The 22,195-nt window shown below is 39.4% G+C and overlaps 1 protein-coding gene across 2 annotated transcripts in view; it reads left to right on the forward strand.

The window, feature by feature from the left end:
- The first annotated feature begins 2,157 nt into the window (after positions 1-2,157).
- Positions 2,158-22,195, forward strand: part of LOC150102729 (uncharacterized) — a 253,287-nt gene continuing 233,249 nt past the window's right edge. For both annotated transcript variants that reach the window (XM_090399201.1, XM_090399202.1), the window contains exon 1: positions 2,158-2,243. In XM_090399201.1, coding sequence (XP_090255327.1) covers positions 2,210-2,243 — 34 coding nt within the window. In that variant the 5' untranslated portion in view covers positions 2,158-2,209. The remainder of the gene's footprint in view (positions 2,244-22,195) is intronic.

A 22,195-nucleotide genomic window follows, 5' to 3' on the forward strand; every position in this document is an offset into this window, starting at 1 on the left:
AAACGAGATTAATGTCCCACCAACATATATCTCTGGATTTTGATTTGCAAGCGTGTTATTAAGGTGAAAACAAGACCATCCAGTTTTACCAGGATTTGGTGTTAATCTACATTTTTTATAGAACTGCCAAAAGGCCGACATATCTTTATCAATATTTCTTCAGTTTTTTTCTATACATTTATCACTGATTACCAAAGCTAAATCATCTGCATAAGCAAACTTTCTACTAACTGTTTCAGGGACTTCTGCGATGTAAAGACTGAAAAGCAGTGGTGCTAGCACTGAGCCCTGAGGTAGCCCATTTTTAAGCACTCTCTGTTTACTGATAGCCCCCCAATTACCATTTTGAAATATCGATTACATTTTAATTTGTTTATGAGGTGCCCCAGTGTTTTACATGGGATGATCTTAACAAATTTGTATATGAATCCCTCCTTCCAGACAGTATCGTAGGCCGCTGTCAAGCCAACAAAGACTACAGTAGTCTTCAAGCATCTTTGAAACCCTGCTTCAATGTAGTGATGGAATATACTAGGGGTTTGATAGTGCTCAATCTAGAAATTGAATCTGAGAATTTGTCGATAACGAATATTTGAATATTGCCAAAAAAAAGTGATGCGAGTGATGATATAATCTTGAGTTGGAAGTGTATATAAATGTATGGAATTGTCAAGTAAGGAGTATATCTGGAATTACAAGGCGGATGGTAAGTATATAATAAATTTAGGTGATTGCTTGGATCAGTTCCATGACATGGGTAACGGGCTGGATGCGCATGGGAAATTGTAAAGGAGTGTTCGAGGGAAGTCATGCAGACTGCATACCTAGAGTCAGGAGTGTTCATCAAGTGGGAATTAAATGGATGAATATCATTATTAAGACGGACTGCAAGAAAAGAAAAAAATATATGTATGGAATTCAAGAAGAAAGGTGACCAGCAGGCACATGAAGAGTATAAAGCACAGGCCAGAAGGGTAACCAATGTGGCAAGAAAGGCAAAAGCGGAGTATGAATGGAAATGAGAAATGTAGGATAAAGTTCATCTCCCAAGCACTCTTTTGATATGTTGCAAATAAAAGTAAGAATGTTCATAGCAGAATGATATTAATGATTGCTGATGGTACGGAGGTAACTTAATCAGTAGAAAGAGTAGAATTACTAAATGGACACTTCGCAAGATTATCTCATTCAGGTGGATATATTGCAGTAACGAGGAGGCGTATATGATAACTGAGGTAGATGAAATGGAGTGCATAGTATACCACAGAATTTTGATGTGAATACAGCTATGGGATTAGGTGGTATACCAGCTTAAGTTTTGCATGGCGGTGCTGTAGGATTCTCAGTGCCCTTGACCACATTGTTTAATCTGTCTCAGCTCTGGGATATTCACGAGGGGGTAGAAAGAGGGGAAAATAGTTCCATTGTATAAAGGAGGCTCCAAAACTGATGTAGCAAATTACCGACAATTTACAGATTTAGTAATTTACAAATTACAGAATAGCAAATTACCAGCATATCACGAGTTGTCAGAGTATAGGAGAAGTTGTCAAAGGGCAAAATGCAGGCATGGATAGATGGAAATGGGATACCGATTGGTTTTAACATGATTTTGTGAAGAGCAGGTCATGCCTTAATACCTTGCAAACATTTTATAATACAGTACAACTTAGTTGGATAAAGCTAATGGGTTTACAGTGATACTACTCGACTTTGTAAAGGCCTTTGACAGGATACCATATGAAATTCTAAAAACAGGAATTTTTCAGAACAGGTCTGGTGGTGGGAGAACTAGGGACCATCCTTGGAAACTGAGTAAGAATGTAGTTAGCAAAGGTGTTAGAAGTAGATTTTTTGCTTGGAGAATGGTGAATGAGTGGAATATGTTGCTCGAATCTGTTGTGAGTGCCATGACTATGAATGAGTTCAAAGCAAAGAATGATAGATAAATCCCAAATGTTGGATAGTGCTTGACATGATGTTTAGGGCCTTCCTCGATGAGTCTAAGCACTCCGTGGAGTAGTCTTTAATAATAATAATAATAATAATAATAATAATAATAATAATAATATTCTAAATCTGATTAAATATGTGTTTCTAATAATCCACACAGGAATCAATATATACTCCCTAGAGGTCGTTTTTCTTTTCTTTTTTTTTTTTTTCTTTCTGTTAGTATTTCGCGGTGAAATTGAGAAGTTGTCGGTAAATGAAGGATATAAAATTAACATCAGTTTATACACGTATGTACCATTTCCAGTATTTTCACTTGAAAATTATTTCTTCCCTAACAGTAAACTGGATTTATTTATATTATGGACTATATCTGCAGTCTGCAGATAGAGTCCAAAATAAGCAAACGGTACTTTTTTGGTAAGTTGACAGGAGATCGTTTAATTTTGGCTAACATAAAATCAAGGAAACTCCTCACTTCGTTATTAAAGGAATCATTTATCTCAGCTGTAGTAGGTGGATTGAGTGGAGACAGAGTAAGTGCCCTCCCTGGATGAATCTGGACTCCTTGGAGGTGCCATGTAATAATAACAAATCTTATTATTATTATTATTATTTTGACACCTCCAGGGAGTCCAAAGACTCATCGAGGGAGAGTGTGCCGACAGCATCGAACGATTGGTCCCCTTCCAACTACTAACCGCGCTCAAACATACTTAACTGAGCCATTAGTAGCAGAGGCTCTACCAATCGACCAACCTTCTTCTGGTGTTTACGATTTAATGACTTAAATGTTACCTCATTTAATGACCAAATTCTGTCCAAAGGAATTAATTTTGACAGCAAGTATTGCATGTAAAAAAAAAAAAACAAATAAAAACATGATTCAAACGTAATATTTATTTACTTTAGAGTTTAATGTGTTTTTCTTTCTTTTTTCTTTTCTTTTTTTTAGTTATCCATTAAGGTTGTTGCAGTCTGCTATTTCACATGCATGGATGTTATATCCCATAAGAAAGCATCTTAAACATCAAAATGACATATTTGTTATGGATACACAGGTGTTCTTTATTATTATTACCATAGACCTACAGGGAGTTAGGGACTCATCAAGGAAGGCCACATCTTTTCTTAAATTCATGCCACTTACACTCACCACATCCAGAAGCAGACAATTCCAACCGCATGCTGCTTTTTGAGAGAAAAATATTGCTCACCTTTCTTGACAGCATTCATTCTCAACTTCCATAGTTGCCCTGTCTTCATTCTCGATAAAATGAAAAATTCCATCTACCTTTATAGTGTTTGTTGTACAAAAGTTTGTTGGTCTCTATCTTATCACTCTCTCTCTCTCTCTTGTATGTTAGTTTCTCCAGTCTGAAAATTTGCAATCTCTTCTCATACTTTGCATTTCATGGTCCCAATATCATGTATAATACTCCTTTGTACCCATTCTACTGCATCACCTGCAAAACCAGAAGACTTGTTCTTCATGCATTTTTCTAGGTAAGGTCCTAGCAGGGCTTTCTAAAGAGGGAGATTGACTTTTTATATGTCTGTGTTACAGTATTGCAGTTATCCATCGAGTTGTTTTTGCAATCTTTACTATATGGTCTCTGAACTTCAAATTCCTATCTACTAAAATTCCAAGCCTGGTTAATTTTTTCTAGCATAATCCTTCCATTACACTAAGCTGTTTGATACCTCATTACACCAAACTGCATAACTACATAGTTGTATACTAATATTGAACTGATAGCCCATTTTCACATGTCCACAGTTTCAGCTTATTCAAATCATTCTGCAAATACTGCATGTTACTTGCAATCCTGATTACCCTGCCTATATTTGAATTGACAGCAAGCATCTATATGTCTTCTGTGAAATTGTCATTAATGTAAAGATTGAATAACAGTGGACCAATGCTCATCCTTGGATTAAACCACTGTCACGGTTAGTCTTGCAGACTTGCATTTCCCATACACCACTTTTTGATGTCTGTCAGTTAGTCATCTTATCTAAGCCAGTAGTTTACAATCCAATCCCATATGCCCCAACTCCTGTACTAGCCTTCCATGATTTATCCTGCCAATAGACTTAGTCAAAGGCATGGGCGTCTGCAGCGAGAGGAGGGAAACGGGGCACTTTTCCCCCACGGGATCTACTTGTGAAAAAAAAATAAAAAATAAAATAAAAATCTTCACTTTAAGGCAAGTCTTTGAGAAATCTTGGGAATATGCCAAGAATGTCTACACATGTTTTGTGGACTTGGAGAAGGCATATGACCGGGTTCCTCGGGATAAGCTTTGGCAAGTAGTATGGAGTGGATGGCCAACTATTAGCTGCCATCAAGTCCCTGTATGAATGCCCAGAGTTTTGTGTCAGGGTATACAGCACAAAGTCTGAGCGTCTCCGTTGGCCTCCGCCAAGGGTGTGTTCTGTCACCCCATCCTTTTCATAATATTTATGGACTGGATTGATAGGCACAGTCGAGGCAGTGAGTGTGTCAGAATTGGAAGATGTAGCATTGGACGTCTGCTTTTTACAGATGACCTAGTTCTGCTTAGCTCTTCCACAGATGACCTCCAGCAGACCCTGGATAAGTTTGTAGCTGTTTGTGTAGATGCCGGAATGAAGATCAGTGTGGCCAAAACTGAAACATTTGTGGTCTGAAGACAACCATCCCAGTGCACTCTACATGTAAGTGGAGTCCCAATGAGGCAGGTGGAGAAGTTTAAATACCTTGGGCCCATATTCACGAATGATGGAAAATGGAACGTAGAGCTAGATACTCGAATTGGCTTAGCAAGCTCAATATTGTGGGAGCTTGGCCGTTCAGTAGTATTGAAGAGGGAGTTAAGCCAGAAGGCAAAGCTGGCTGTCTTCAATACAGTCTATGTCCCCATCCTCACCTATGGTAATGACTGAAATAATGCGGACACGAATCCAAGCGGCTGAAATGAGGTTCCTTCGAGGGGTTGCGGGGCTGACAAGACTCGACAGAGTCGGAAGCTCTGCAATTTGGGAAACCCTCGATACTCAACCACTGCTTCTCCATGTTGAGAGATCGCGGTTACGTTGGTACGGGCACCTGGTCAGAATGCCACAAGAGAGGCTCCCTCAGCAGGCCCTCTTTGCCAAGCCAGAGGGTGGGAAGCCATGTGGAAGGCTAAGGACTCGCTGGATAGATTATATCCAAAACCTTGGGTGGACACGTTTGGGAATCCCACCAGAACACCTGAGCTTGGTGGCAGAGCATCGTGACCATTGGAAGTTCCTCTTGCAGCTGTTGCCCCCACAACCCAATTAGGAAAGGTGGGCCTTGAAGATGTATGTATGTATGTATAAAAATGTATCGATGTAATTATTTGTCTCCAAGCTCCCCCCCACACACCTGGAAAATTTCTGCAGATGCCCATGGTCAAAGGTATTATAAGGTATTAAAGTGTAACTATTTCCCTTGTGTAACTTACCTGTAACTTTATTATAGAATGTGAGCAAATTTTCAGATGTTATCTTCCACCCATGCTGTTCATTGCAGAGTATGGACTCTGTCAGCCCATTTCTGTGTGCAAGTTCACTCCTACTCCAGTGATACTGGTAGATTAGTAGTGACATACATCACTCTTTATTCCATCCTTTGTGCAATCATACATTCTTTCATCTCCTTTGAAATCTTCCTTGTGCTGAGATTCATATTATATGTCCAGTTCGAATACGTTTAGCATTCATGCTGATATCACATTAGTCCCCCATTGCCAAACTCAGTGTATGCAACAGCTTCTCATGCATGAAAGCTATCAACATGGTGCATGCAACATGAAGCTCAATGCTACCTTTTTCACCCAGCATAAAGGTAGCATTGAGCTTCATGTTGCATGCACCATGTTGATAGCTTTTAGCAAAATGAGCACTCATTAGTTGAACAATAACTTCATCATAAAATAAATAACTATTCATATTGACAGTTTATTCATTTTTTTTTCTTTTACTTGCAACAGAGCTTGCAAGTAAAATTATATTCATGTTTCATTTTCAGCAATTCAATATATGTATGTATCTAAATTTCACATAACTGAGTTTTGTTCTCAACACATTCCTCATATTGTACATGTTGACTCAAATTCAGCTGGAAATATCTTGTCATCCCTACTTTCCGAAACTGTAGTATCAGTATGTTCCTTTACCTATTCTTAATTTAATCTAAATTTAGTAAGGTTGCTTTGGTTGTTATTTTGATTAATGCACACGCACTAGTCTGATGTTACAAAAATGGCAGCAATCGAAGTAAAGAAGCATACACCAGCAATATGGAAGGTTTCAATTCTGAGATCGATTTTTCCCTGGACTTTTCACAGTGGATACAATGCAACAATTGTTTTATGTATGCATAGAAGTGATAAAAAAAATTCAAAATGAAGATGGGCCGGTTATATAGGGAGAATGAGAGATGAAAGGTGGACAAGGTTGATAAGGAATGTCAAACAAGAGAGGGGAGAAGGGGTAGACAGAGAAAAAGATGAAGAGATGATATCCAGACAATCAGACACAAAAGAGAAGAAAAAAATGGAAGAAGTTGGTGTGTGTGTGTGTGGGGGGGGATATGTCCTGCAGTGGACGAAGAAAGGCTAAGAAGAAGATTGAACAATAGAAAGGAATGTATTATAGTGTGTAAGGAATGTGATGAGAGGTTAGGATATTCCAAAAATGAGAATGGTGTTACCAGGATTAATCAGAAAATGGATGGAAATGCTTGTGACAGTGATAATAGAAGTGACGTGGAAGAGCTTAGTTAAGAGTTAATTAAAATGAAGAGTCAGGTTAAATGTATGGAAGAGGAAATGGAATGTTTAAAGAAGAAAGAGTGATTGTGTTAATGGGATGGCCTCAGAGTGGAGAATTGTTATGCTTGTATATTAATGTACAGTGTATCGGAAATAAAGGGGCTGAGTTTGTAGCATTGATTAAATCAGTATGCCAAAAATAATTGGCATAAGAGACACTTGGTTGACTGAGAATGATATACTAACAGGACTTGAAATGGTAGGATATAGAATTTTCCTAAAGGATAGGAAGATAAAAAGAGGAGGGGAAGTAGTGTTAATGGTAGCTGAGGAATTGTGTCCTTCAAGAGTCAAAGTGAAAAATAGTAGTTTGTGAATATTTTGAAGCTGTTTGGTGTAAAGTTGAAATCAGTAAAATAGTATATCTAATAGGATGCTGTTATAGGCCAGGAATATGGAAAGTACTGATTGCGAAATGTTTAGTCAAATTAGTTGGACAAGCAAAAGGAAGTTGATTCCTACTGGGAGATTTTATAGTGTATAGTAACAAGGAGATTGAATTTGTTGAGTTTCTGTGGAATAACTATCTAAAGCATCATGAGGTTTATTGGTGTTAGATTTGGTAATATCCTTTAAAAGATGTGGTTATGAATGAGATATCAACACTGCTGCCTGTTGGTGAAAGTGATCATGAGGTATTGGTTTGAAAGGTAATCAGACAGCGAAAAAGTTATCAAGAAGGTTTATATGTGGAATGATAAGGTAGGTGATTATGAGAAACTCTGTAGTCAACTAGCATCAGTACGTTGCATTGATGAATTGTGTAGAAAAGGTGTTGACAGTGCATGGGAAATGATAAGGCTGTATCTAACACAAGCAATACATAACTACATACCAAAAGTAAAGCAAATAAATAGAGTAGGAGTGAGATAGAACAGTGAAATGAAGCAAGCAGTGTTATTACAAAAGAAGTTATGGGGGAAGTACAAGACAGTTTGCAGTGAACAGATGCATGAAGAATATAAACTACAGGACAGAAAAGTGACAAGCATGGTTAAGAAAGAAAATTAGAATATGAGAGGAGATTGGCCAGTCAGATCAAAGCTAATCCAAGGGAATTTTTCTTCTATGTGGCAAGCAAGAGGATAAATAAGTATGGCAGGTTAACACTGGTGGTTAGTTATGGTAGCAGAGTAACTATTGAAATGCTATAGTGGAATTATTTCATCAGTGTATATCATAGTGGTGTAAATGATGCTGTGCAACATGTAGAAGGGGGGCAAGGATTAGGAGAATTAAAGGTGAAAGAATCAGAAGAGGTGTATTAAGTGTTGCTTAGGTTAGATGTTAATAAGACTGTGTGGATGTATGACATCACATATTTTTAAGGAATATGCAAAAGAGTTAGCCATGCCCTTGACCTGGTTATTTAATGAAAGTCTTGCAGTGGGGAAGGTTTCTAAGGAGTGGAAAGATGATGGAAGTTTTTTCACTTGGCTATGCTACCAATTATATATTTGGTTTAATCCTTTATCCAAGTGTAAGCAAACAAAGTTTGCACCTCAAGTATTTTCAGGACTGGGGCAACTCGTGGTAAAGGTGGAGTAAGTTCTGATCACTTGCCTTAGTGGATCTCCCATAATGCAGAGCACATCCTCTTGCAGATATGTATATGTATAATAGGTGATAGTGTGGAAGGCATGAGTGACTGTGAAAGTTTAGGAGATGGTTTTGTTTGTGAGAGTGAATTTAGATTAAGAGTGACTGATCTGCAGAGGGAGATAGATGAGCTGAAAGAGGAAGTGGAATGTCTTGTGAATGAGAGCAGAAGTATGAAAGATAAGATTAGGAGAATGGAAGAGATAAATGCAAGGCGAATCAGAGTAGGGGATTGAGAGAGAGAATTTTGGGAGTGTTAGAAGAGGAGAGAAAGGAAACAGTAGAAGAGAGAGAATGAGTGAGAGGTATGGGGCTAGAAGAGGAGAGAATGGAAACATTAGAAGGAGGGAATGAGAGAGAGAGAGGTATGGGAATGCTAGCAGATGAGAGGATGGAAACAGTAGGAGAGACAGAATTAGAGAGAGAGATATGGAAGTTCTAGAAGAGGAGAGAATGGAAACAGTAGGAGAGATGGAATGAGAGAGAGAGGTATGGGAATGCTAGAAGACGAGAGGATGGAAACAGTAGGAGAGATGGAATGAGAGAAGGATATGGAAGTGCTAGAAGTGGAGGAAATGGAAACAGCAGGAGAGAGGGAATGAGAGAGAGATGTATGGGAGTGCTAGAAGAGGAGAGAATGGAAACAGTAGGAGAGAGAGGTATGGGAATGCTAGAAGAGAGAATAGCAGTAGAGGAGAGGGGAATGAGAGAGACCTATGGGAATGAAAGAAGAGGAGAGAATGGAAACAATTGGAGAGAGGGAATGGTAAGAGGTATAATGTATGGGGACTCAATAATCCATGGTGTTCAAGATAGGATGTGTGAGGAGTGTTTGCCAGGAGGAACAATAGAAAGGGTGGCTATGGCAATTAAGAGAGGTGAAAGGGTGGATGAGATGATTGTGATGGAACAAATGACTTGAGTGGTAATGTAAGTCCAGTAGCGAGAGATGTGAGATTTTTGCTCGAGGCTGTACGGAAGAAGACAGAGAGAGGAAAAATAGTGTATGTGTTGCCTAGGTATGATAATGACGAGCTGAACAGAAGAGTAATATTGAATGACATAATAGCTAGAATGTGTGACAAGAGAGGACTGGTATATGTGGATGCTTGGAGTGCGTTTGAGGAAAGAGAGGAATTGTATGCGAGAGACCGCTTGAAGGACATAAGCATCTGGAGAGATTGCTGTTCTGAACGAGTCAGTGTGTCCCAGGGAGGATGATAGCAGGGGTGGCCTCTTGTGGGAATGGATACTTGGGAGAAGGGAGACGACATCAGGTAACACTGAGCCCAGTGGAGTCTAGAGGGGATAATGCTGGGTATAGAAACAGTGGCATTTGTATGCTTTATACTAATGCCAGGAGAATCTGGAATAAGGGAGAGGAATTGGTGGTGCAGATAGCATCATCATGGCCAAAAATTATTGGGATCACTGAGACATTGACAGAAGAGGATATAATAACAGGAATAGAAGTCGCTGGGTACAGAATTTTTCGGCAGGATAGGAAGGGAAAGCGTGGTGGTGGGGTACTGCTTATGATAAGTGACGACCTATGTCCTCTAAGAGTGGAGGCTTTGGAGGGAAGTGAGACAAATGATTTTGAGAGCATGTGGTGTGAGGTAGAGGTAGGCAAGACAGGATATTTAGTGGGGTGTTGCTACAGAGCCAGGAGCACAGAGGATAGAGGAGATGTTTAGATAGTTAAGTTTGGCAAGTGCAAGGAGAATGATTGTTATGGGAGATTTTAACTGCAGCAGTATAAATTGGAGAGAGGAAGATGCATGTAGCAATAGGGGAATGGAATTTCTAGAATTCTTGAGGGACAAATGTCTTAGGCAACATGTAACAGAGGGAACAAGAGTTTTGGATTTGGTTATAGCATCAGAAGAGTTGATAATAATGAGATAACATCTCTCCCACCAGTTGGAGAGAGTGACCATATGGTTTTGACTTGAAAAATGAATAGACATGCATGAGTATCAAAGAGACGGGAACTTATGTGGACTTATAAAGCAGGTGATTATAATAGTCTTAGACGTCAACTTTGGGAAGTTTCATGGAGGGAGGAATTGGAAGGCCGGGATATCATTAGTGTGTGGGAAATTGTGAAATAATATTTGTTAGCAGCAATGGTAAGTTGTATACCATGAGTGAAGAAGAAGAGCACTCAATTTGGAGTAAAGTGGATGACAAACAATATTAAACAGGAGCTGCATATGAAAAAGAGGCTATGGAAGAGATATAAGGAGACAGGTGAAGAGAAGATGCATGAAGAATATAAGACACAGGCCAGAAGAGTGACTAATGTGGTAAGGAAGGCAAAACTGGAATATGAGAGGAGATTGGCCCTAAGATCCAAAGAAAATCCTAGGGAATTTTTTAGCTATGTGGCCAGTAGGAGGAGAAATGACTGTGGAAGAATGATATTGTTGGATAAAAATGGGAATAGAGTGATTGATGCAGAGGACACAGTGGAATTGTTCAATGAACACTTTATTGGAGTATTTCATCCTGGAGGAGTCAGTTTTAATGCTAGAGGGATAGGGCAGGTTTAGAGGTATAGGAGGAGAGTGTGTTTCAGATACTGAGTACTCTGGATGTTAGTAAAGCTTTGGGACTGAATGGTATTTCACCATGAGTTTTGAGAGAATGTGCTAGGGAACTGACAGTGCCTTTAACCTGGCTTTTTAATGAAAGTCTGGCTGCAGGAAAGGTGCCCAGGGAATGGAAGGAAGGTAAGATAGTGCCATTGCATAAGGGTGGTAACAGACCGGAAGTGTCTAATTATAGGCCAGTTTGTGTGTCATCAGTAGTTAAGATCTTGGCGAAAGTAGTGAGGGACCGTATACAGCATTGGGCAGATGAGGGTAATGTTATCTCTGAGAGTCAACATGGATTTGTGAAAGGGTGCTCTTGTTTTAGCAATATGCTAGCCTTTTATAATAAAGTTACAAGAACATTAAATGAGGGAAAGGCATATACTGCAATTTTCTTAGACTTAGTGAAGGCATTTGACAGGGTGCCACATGATAAGCTAATATTTAAGTTGCAGCACATGGGTCTGGATGTCAGATTGGTCAACTGGATTCAGGATTGGCTGTGCGATAGGTATCAGAGAGTTGTGTATGGTGGAGCAGTTTCAAGGAGGCAGAGGGTTACAAGTGGGGTCTCACAGGGCTCAGTACTAGGACCTATATTGTTTAACCTTTATATCAATGACATTTCCAGTGGATTGCAAGGGGATATTCAGTTGTTTGCCGATGATGCGAAGCTGGGAAGGATTATTAGTAATAGTGCAGATGTGGTAGCCCTGCAAGAGGATTTGAATAAGCTAGATAAATGGGCAAATGAAGGGGGGGGTGTCAGTTTAATGCAGCAAAATGTAAGGTCTTGAGGTTTGGGAAACATCAATGGGAATGCTGCATACTCTATGGGAAGAGTTATACTAGAGGAAGTAGGGAAGAAAAGAGATCTGGGGTTGATGATTGATAGAAACCTGAAATTTAGGGAACATATTGCAAAGGTAGTGAAGGTAACTCAGAGGATTGCTGCATTAATGAGAAAGACACTGACCTGCAGAGATAAAAAAAGTTATCATTCCGTTGTATAAGACTCTGATCCGACCACACTTAGACTATTGTTCTCAGATCTAGTTCCCAGGATTTGAAGGGGGTAAATTAACTGTGGAAAGGATAGAAAGACGGGTAACAAAGATTGTGTCAGGAATGTACAATGTTAGTTATGAGGATCGGCTGAGAGAGTGTGGACTGCAGAGTTTGATGGATAGGAGGAGGAGAGGCAATATGATAGAGACTTTTAAACTGTTGAGAGGTGGTTACAGGGTTGACACTAGGGAGCTCCTTTGCTTGGTTGAATAGCGGGAAGGAGTCATGACAAGGGGCCATCCCTGAAAATTACGAAAGGAAACTGTGAGAAAAAGGATGAGGAGTGGTTTCGTTGTTTGGAGGGTGGTTGAACCATTGAATGCATTGCATGATGGAGTGGTGAGATCGAGAATGGTCAATGCATTTAAGGAGTGGTATCATAGACTTTGTGTTTCCTAGGAGGGACTTCCCTTGATGAGTTCTTGATAGACTTGTGTTTCTTAGAAAGGACCTTCCACGATGAGTCTTTTGACTCCATGGAGGCCCAAATGTTAATAATAATATAAGGTGTTATATTCAAGAAATGGTGATAGATGAAAGGAAGAAGTAGTTGTATTATTCACTATTGCTAGAACAACTTGGAGCAGATTTCAAAATTAGAAATTGGACCAAGACTTAATTTGTATGTATTTGTTTATATCATTCCCATGCATGAAGGGTTGCTCGACCAGTTGCAAAATATTTACTGTAAATGTATAAAATATATACAATACATTTGATTCAGTTTTGTATAAAAATATATACAGCAAATTCAGTTCTGTATATTAAGTTATTCTCCTTATCTCTCTCTCTAAGATCTGACATTCATATTCTCTACACAGTTATAATTAATAAGTTTCTAATATTCTGTATATCTCTTTTAAATTCTTATTATATTCTACAAATATCTGCTATGACTATTCTAGAATTGCAGATATGAGTTCACTCTAATTAATTTCTGAGTAATGGCATGAAATCTAAATAACAGAAAAATGAATATAGCATTCATCTGAAAGTTCTGTAGTTTCATTTGACTGTATGGGAACTTCCTGTGTGTTTTTTTATTCCTTCTGCCATCTTATCTCTGAAATTCCTAAATCATAATAAAAGTTAAAGCACTCACTTTATATTATACTTGCACATATCGTCTTCTGGTAAGCACATTTCATTAAACATCTTTCCTTCATTGGCTGAAGTAGTCATGAAGATAATCACTCTAGCAATAAGTAGTACATTTAATTGAGCAGTTCCAAATGCACTTCCAATAAAGAAAAACTTTACTGCAGATTGCACCTTGCTCCATGGAACATAAACTACTTACTTCTCACTAAGCACATAACATTCTCACTAATATACAAAAAGCTTGATACATTGTTGTCCTTTTAGGTTCACAGTTCCTCATTGGAGAGTAGATAAAGATGCATATAAAAACTTTTCCGATTCTTGCTTACTTGCTAGTGCTCCTTGATATCTGACTTCTATTCCTCTTTTCCATGGTCCAAATACTTCAGTTCATCTGACCCAAATGCCTGCTCAGACCGAATAACAGAAATCATCCTCACAGAAATGAAAGCCTTCATCCCTTAGTCTACTCCAAATTCACAGCCATCATCCAAGCTTTGGTTTTCCAAAAAGTGTGCAAACGCAGTAAAGGAAAAAAAAAAAAGGCATGCCACAAAGGCTTAAGACCAAAACTCCAGCTGCTCACTCCACCTATACTGCAGCTTGCAACATCTGTAAAAAAATCTTTGCAATATCAATATCACACTTTGAAAGGACCAAATGCTGCAACTCGTCTCCTGCTCAAATGGCAGTTATTCCTTATGGTCCTTCGCTAAGGCCATAGGGAGGCAACTTTTTCCCACCCAGGTTTCCTTCAGCTATCAGATCCTAATGGCACTGCAGTTACTTGAAATAAAGACCAGACTGACTTACTGGCACCACTCCTCTCTTCCAGTTCCTGCATTTATTGACCTAGGCAAAGCTCCCTCCACTCCACCAAAAACTTCCCCCTCCATGTCATCCATAAACTTTCAACAGAAATATCTGAAGAATCCTTAATAACCTAAACACAAACAAGGTATCTGGTCTGATAGTATCTCACTTATGTTAAAAACCTGAGCCCCAGAACTAACACCTATGCTGTAATGCCTCTTCAATCTATCTTACTCAACTGACATTTATCCCACCACATGGAAAGAGGCCTACATCCAGTCCATCCCATAGAAAGATGATAAAAGTCAACCAGCTAACCAGTGACCAATTCCTGTCACTTCTGTTTTCTCTAAAATTATGGAGAAGGTCATTGACAAACTCTTGAACCATCTAAAGACCTACTAACTAACCAGTGACCAGCATTACAGATTCTGCTACTCACGATCTACAGCTGATCTTGCTTTTACCACCTATCTCTGAACTCAAGCCATGGAAAAATTTGAAGACATTCACATTGTTGCTCTCGACATTTCAAAGGCATTTGATCAGGTTTGGCACCGCGACCTACTTAGCAAACAGCCATCTTATGGTTTACTTTCCACACTGTGTAACCAAATCACAAACTTTCTCACTGGGCTCTCACTACATGTCATGGTGGACTGTTTCCTCTTCTCAGATTTCACTACCAATGCAGGAGTATCCCAGAGTTCCTTCTTTCACCCACTCTCTTCCTCTTGTATATAAATGACGAACTGCTGTCACAGAGACTTCCAGTCCTATCCATAGTTTTGTCGATGACAGCACGTTCCATTCTTCCTTTCCATATGATAAACTTTGTAGTGCTGAGGTATTAGAATCCTCAAGATCCACTATGACCAGTGGCCTGAACTCCAGTCTCCTAGCTATGTTCAGTGGCACCAAAACTCATTTCTGTCCTCTCACAAGAAAGAGCTTGTACCCCTTCCCCTTTACCTACAACAGTACCCAGATACTGGATAAATTTCCCTTCTTGACCTACACCTCTGATCTTTTCTGGCACAAAAAACTCTTTCAACTATAGCTTCTACAGCTGCCAAAAAATATGATATACTCTTTTGCACAGGATGCTACTTCATACTTTCACAGCAGGTAACTCTATACAAATTTCAAATGTGTGCAACCATGGAATTTTGTTCTCATATTTGGGGTAGTGCACCAAAATCCTCTGAGATTGCTCGATTCTAACCAGAAGAGGGCAGTCCAGCTAATTAATGATCCCTCTCTCACTTATCCCTCTCTCACAGACATTTGATTTCTGCCTTATGTCTTTTGCAAATACTTCTTGGACAATGCTCTGCTGAATTGACCACTATTATTCCTTTACTTTTCTCCAAAATCATTAGAACAAGAACTACTGCTAATCAACATCTTTTTGCAGTCCATCTTGAAACTCACCGAACCAGCTTCACTGCCTCTTTCATTCTGTCTACTTCTGTTCTTTGGAGCAATCTATCCCAGTTTGCCTTCTCCAAAAAATGCAACCTTCAGCTGTTCAAAAATGTGAACAGATTCTTCCTTTCTTCTTTTCTTCTTGCCCACACATGGCATTAATCTGCTTATAGATCTTGTGACTTTTCATGTGTAGTTCAGATATATAATATATAGATATATATCTGTTTCCTTTTACATCACTGTTTACCCACATGGCAGTTCCAGTAAGACCAAATATGCAACTGCATTAATAAATACAAACATTTTTTTAATTACTTTATTATATAACAAAACTCGTTCCTATTCGTGAAATTTGCCTTTAATATTTACAATCCTGCAAAAACTAATATGAGAGTCAATTACTATTATGTGAGATTTTTACAGTACGAAGATATTTATCCAGTATTATTATTATAAGAATTGAGAAAATGAAAGTTGGAAGATCAGTTTTTGTTTCGGTAATAGCAGTCTAGCTGAACCATACAGGTGCAAAGTACAAATGAGATGCAAGCTAGATTTTACAGAACTTATGGTCAGTAGCTTTATCAAGGGATTGGAAACCTTGACTGCTCATTTGGACATGATGCAAGTTTCCTGATTTATGGCTCTTTGAAAATCAGTTTTAGTTGTATTCTTTTTGTCTTGTACTGTTTTGGCCCACTTCTTAAACCACCTAAACTTATGTAAGAAATGAGAATTTAAAGTGGAATTGAGTATGAGTGTTTCCATACTAATAATTGTTTCAGTCATACATTCAGTACAATTGCATGCATAAGAACACTGAAAACAATAATATAATCAAAGAAAAGAGGTAAAGAAATTGCAAACAGCATTCCAGTGGCATCTTATAATGACCAAGAATTATCTCTAGTCATTCAGGTAAATACTAGATTGTGTTCTTTAATGCCTAGAGGAAAAATAAAAATAAAATCATTGTATATTATGCAGAAGAATGGCTACTGAGGAAGAAACTGAGTGTTTGATGAGTGGTTAGGCTGTCTGGTTTTTCAGAAGGTATGCAAACAACTTATGTGAAATTATTGGTGATTTTTATTATTATCAATCCTACACGCGAGAGGTAGAAGAACCTATAAGCACATCAGTGCCTTCTGTATTGGAAGCTTGAGAAATAAGTTTATTGATTTTTTCCCCTTTTTTGGAGAGTTTCAAGTTATTGGGGAATACTTCATGAGGAAGACTGTTCCAGAGGACAGAGTTAGATGGAATAAAAGAGGAAAAGTAGGTTCATTATGTTTGCCGTTGCACTGAAAAAGGGATGCTGGACAGTTTCTGCTCTTGTTTAAACAAGCCTAAGCGAGTGGAAAAATGATGGCAATCAGTTCACTAGAGCAATGACCATGGCAGTACCTATTGAATGTATACAGAACGTATATTGCTCTCCTCTGGACTGTATTCAGAATTTTTAGGTTTTAGGTTCACCACCACAAGTATATGAACAGTATTCTAAGGAGGATATGAAGGATAGATTTAAGGATTATTTAGAGCTAGTAGCTGAATTTGTGAAAAATAGCATGTTGAGTGGAAGAGAGTGTCTCATTTTTAGATACAGAGGAGGTGATTGATGTTGATGCGTTTGTCAGAAGAAGCTGGAGGTAAATGCAGAGAGGTCTGATTTTGTCTAGTGATTTTTATATTACCAAAGATAAGGGTAGGTGAACTGAGATCTTTGTGTTGAAAGAAAAGGCATGACTATGTTTTGGTGGCATTGACAGTAACCAGATTGCCCTCACCAAACTGACGGATGCTGTGGCGATCGCTGTTTAAGATGATTAAGCTTGGAATGCTTGAGCACTGCATGGTTTGTCAAATGAGTAGGATGATTAGAGTTGACTATCTTCAGCATAGGATGATTGGAGTTCACTGTCAACAGCATAGGACGAATGGAGTGCACTATCATCAACATATGAAGGAGTGTACTTTCATCAGCAGAACTGTGATCCTCCACCTTCAGTGTCTTCTGGCTCAAGCCTTTCTTGCTTCATTTAGTAATATGCATCCTACATTTACTGTCCTGCAAACTCTGATAATTACTCAGACCTCTTCATTCTTTTTCATGAAACTCGGCCATCTGCAATTCATGTATCCAAATAGGAAGGTCATCTTCCTAGGTGACGTCAGTGCTTGCAATTCCATCTGGCTCCTCTTTTTTGAACACCACTGACCAAGCTGGACATAAGGCATGCATCTTTGCCATAAGCAGTGACCTAATGCAAACATACATCTACCTACACAGATTTCTGATAACCCTTGACACTTTCCCAATACTCTAGATCTCTTTTTAATCAGTTCTCCCTTCCAGATACACTACAGAGGTCACCTCTCCTCTTGGCAATTCAGACTGCAAACTTGTGCAAGTTTCCTCTCTCGCAGAACTCCATTCCTCAAACCACTCCCAACCTCACATCCTCTGGCACAACAAAGATGCCAAATGGAAAGACATTTGGAATTTCTACTACTCTTTTCCTTGAGCTGACTATTCAGCTTCACCCTAACACCTGCTCCAAACAAGTCACAGAGATTATCCTTAGTGCCATATAGGTTTTCATCTCCATTTTACTGCAAATCCTCATCTACTTTCCAACAGAAAGTGTATTAAACTATTTGAAAAAAATCCAGCCTACTGCAGGTGGCTCGCATCAAGAACCCCAGCTTCATACTCTGCCTATACCCAAGCACACAACAAATGCTAAACTGTCATAAGCAGATCTAAATCTGATTTCATGAAGGCCAACAGCAGAAAACTTGTCTCTTGTCCAAATGGAAGCTGTGCCTTCTGATTTCTTGCTAATGCCGTTGAATGCAACTTATGCTCACCTGTACTTTCACCTCCCTCTCATCCAGATGGCATCCCTGTTAGTTCACCCAAAGATAAAGCTGACCTCTTAGCATCTCTGTTTTCCCTTGAACTGCATAGATGACAAGGGGAAATCTCCTACCATACTTGAATCTGAGCAATGTAGCTTTTTGATAAAAAGAGACATTAGAAAATTACTAAATAACTTGGACACTCAGAAGTCTTCTGCTCCTGATGTCATCTCTCAGTTGTTCTCACTATTGTCTTCCAGAACTAACACTTGTAATGTATCGCCTCTAAAATCAATTATATGTAGCTTTTACTATCACAGTGTGTGGAAGTGGTCACATATTCAGCCTCGTCCAAAATGGGGAGATGGAAGTCTACTATCAAACTGCCAACCAGTTGCCATCACTCACCTCAGTCATCTTGAAAATAATGAAGAAAGTAATCAGTTGCCAACTTAGCTACATAGAGGCCCACCATTTAATCAGCAACCACCAATATAGATTCCATCATTAAAGATCCACAACTGACCTCTTAGCTTACATCACCCACCACTGGACACATGCTCCTGAAAGGCTTGGAGAAACTGGTGCTGTTGTTCTTGATATTTTCAGTGCTTTTGACTGTATAGCATCAAAGCATGCTAAAAAAAATTGCCTCCTTTGAGCCTTTCTCCCATCCTCTGTAATTGGATTGCCAGCTTCCCTGGGTCATTCACTGCATATCATGATGAATGACTTCCTGTCTTTGAGCTTCACCACCAGTGCAGGAGGACCTCATGACACTTTCCAATTACTTGCTCTTTCTTCTCTACTTAAGCAATCTACTCTCAATCACCAGTCATCTTATCTACAGCTTTGCAGACGATAGTGCTGTGCATCCTATTCATTTGACAAATCTTGCAGTGCTCTGACATGAGGTGAGGACAATCTGGTCACTTTCAATGTGACAAAAATGCAGTCTTGCCCTTTTTCTCACAAAAGAGTCTCAGTTCACCTTACCCTTAGAAAAACACAAATCATTAGACAAGATTGGATCTCTCTCATTTTATTTAGACTTACTTCCTCAGCATCGATAAAACTCATTCTCATTTATTCAAGATGCTATTTTACACCCAGGCAACTCTTAATTCCACACAGATTCCAAATCTCTCTTTCATTAGAATACTGCTCACATGTTGGGTGGGGACACCTAATACTGCTCTAACAATTTTTGATGCTATCCAGAGGAGAGTAGTTCAGCTCATACAGGGTGTTCGGGATAAATTTGACAGTTTCGTAAGGAAAAAGAAAATCTTCTTTGTATCTATTAAATTTAATGAATTGACAAAAAAACATTACAGGCAGAGTTAATTACAATACTATCAACAAGATTTACTCAAAATAACCACCATTAGCATCGATCACAGCTTCAATGCTGCTTCGGAACCTCGAACAAGCTGATTCTACAGTCTCCCTGGGAAGGGCCGCAAAAACTGTTTTAATTTTATCCATTAACTGGGCTTTTGTATTACTGGAAGTGCGATTGGTGTCTTTTTCAACTGCGCCCCATACAAAATAATCCATGGGGTTAAGGTCTGGGGAGTTTGGAGGCCAAACATTTGGACTGGTGAAGTCGTAGAAATTTTCAGACAACCATTTTTGACTTTTCCCAGAGGTGTGGCAAGGGGCCGAATCCTGCTGCCATACATACGGCCTACCATTGGCTACCCTTGTTATCCAGGCCTTGACTACAGTTAGCAACTCCACGAACAAAGCCCGAATTCCAATGCCAGGGTTCTTCAACACCTGTTCCTGCAGATTTGCGAGGAATTCTGCTGTACGAACGCAATCAGATCGTCTGCTAGGGATCTTTCTTCTTGCTACATCCTCGTAGTCACCATTGCAAGTCTCTAGTTCATGCCTGATTGTTTTTACTGTATTCAGGGAGCATTGGGCAGCAGTCGTAATATCCTTATTTTGATGGCGGGCACGAATCATCATGATACAAGTTATTCTCTTCCATGATTCAGGTGGGTTCCAGCTATCCATCCTTTCTGACATCTTGTATATGAATGAAGAAGGGTCCAAACTTTTAAATGAAGAGAAGTGTGTGTTAATACATGTAACTTACGGAAAAATATAATTAATTATAAATATGTCAAATTTATCCCGAACACCCTGTAGATGATCCTTCTCTTACAGATTCATTTCATCTTCTTATCTCACAGATGCAATGATTTGGCTCTGTGTCTATTTTATAGATATTTCAGTGATCATTGCTCCACAAAGTTAGCACTCATTTCCTCCTTTTTCTGTTGCACCTCTCAATATAAGAACAGCAGCTGCTCAACATCTCTTTGCTGTTGACAACTGCAAACACACTGAACCCACTTTTTCTTTTCCTCATTTATTCTGTTTACCTCCTTCCTCTGGAACAGCCTTTCGTAAGTATTTCCAAATAACTATTATTATTATTATTATTACCACGGGCTACTCCAGGAGTCCTTAGACTCATCGAGGGGGGCCCTAAACATCATGTTCACACAGCTGTTCAACATTCTCACAGTATCTATCATACCTTGCCTTGAACTCGCTCACTGTCATAGCACCCACAACAGACTCTGGCAGCTTATTCCACTCATTTACCACTCTAAAAGTAAAGAACCCAGCTCTAACACCCCTGCTAACCACGCTCTTGCCCAGCTTCCATGGGTGTCCGCTAGTTCTCCCACCACCAGTCCTGATCTCAAAAATATCATCTGAATTAATCCTATAGAATCCTTTTAGCAATTTGAATGTCTCAATCATATCTCCCCTTTTTCGCCTATCAACCAGTTTCTGCAACCCACAAATCTTCAACCTGTTCTCATATGGTGCATTCCATAGACCTGCTATCATCTTAGTCACTCGCCTCTGGATCCTCTCAACCTCCTCCCCATCAAGAAGGAACCGAGGTGACCAAATCTGGGCACAGTAGTCGAGATGAGGTCTTATCAGGGCTCGGTACAGAGGTACAATAACTTGTTTTTCTCTGCTCGTCAAGGTATTTTTCAACAACCAAGTGAGTTGATGAGCTGATTTAGCTACTTTCGCAATGTGCCCCCTAAACTTCATCTCCCTATCCACCAATACTCCCAAGTCCCTGGCCTCATCAATCTCTTGGAATACAGTTCCACTAATGTGGTATACTGCTGCTAATCTTTTCACTCCGAAATGCATAACCTTACATTTTGTCACATTAAATTGACATCCATTCTCCTTAGTCCAGAACTCCAATCTATCTAAGTCATCTTGCAAGACTTTGACATCTTCTGCATTCACTATCGCCCTACCCAACTTTGCATCATCAGCGAACAAATGAACTGTCCCACTTAGACCATTCCCTATATCGTTAATGAACAGATTAAACAGCAGTGGTCCAAGAACAGAACCCTGTGGCACACCACTAGTCGCAGGCCTTTTTTTGGACTCTACTCCTGAATAAACTACTCTTTGATATCTCTCCATCAACCACCCAGCTATCCATCTCACCAACCCTATATCCATTCCCATATGTTGTAGTTTAAGGATTAGAATTCCATGTGGTATCCTGTCAAACGCCTTTGCCAGGTCCAGCAGTATCACTGTAAACCCATTTCCCTTATCCAGTTCAGCCGTCACCCTGTTATAAAACCTGAGCAAGTTACTGAGGCATGATCTACCCTTCACAAAGCCATGCTGTCCTCTGTACAGTATCTCATTTTCATCAATCCATTCCTGTATTTTTCCCTTGACTACTTTCTCCAAGACCTTGACAACGACTCCTGATATGCTGATCGGTCAGTAATTTGCAACCATAGTCTTGGATCCTCCTTTATGCAGTGGAACTATTTTCCCCTCTTTCCACGCCTTCGGGACTAAGCCAGACCTGAGACTCAGATTAAACAACATGGTCATGGGCACTGATAA

The sequence above is a fragment of the Typopeltis vanoorti genome, chromosome 10, assembly GCF_054136105.1.
Source record: "Typopeltis vanoorti isolate ZY-2024b chromosome 10, IOZ_Tvanoo_1.0, whole genome shotgun sequence".
Lineage (NCBI taxonomy): Eukaryota > Metazoa > Arthropoda > Arachnida > Uropygi > Thelyphonidae > Typopeltis > Typopeltis vanoorti.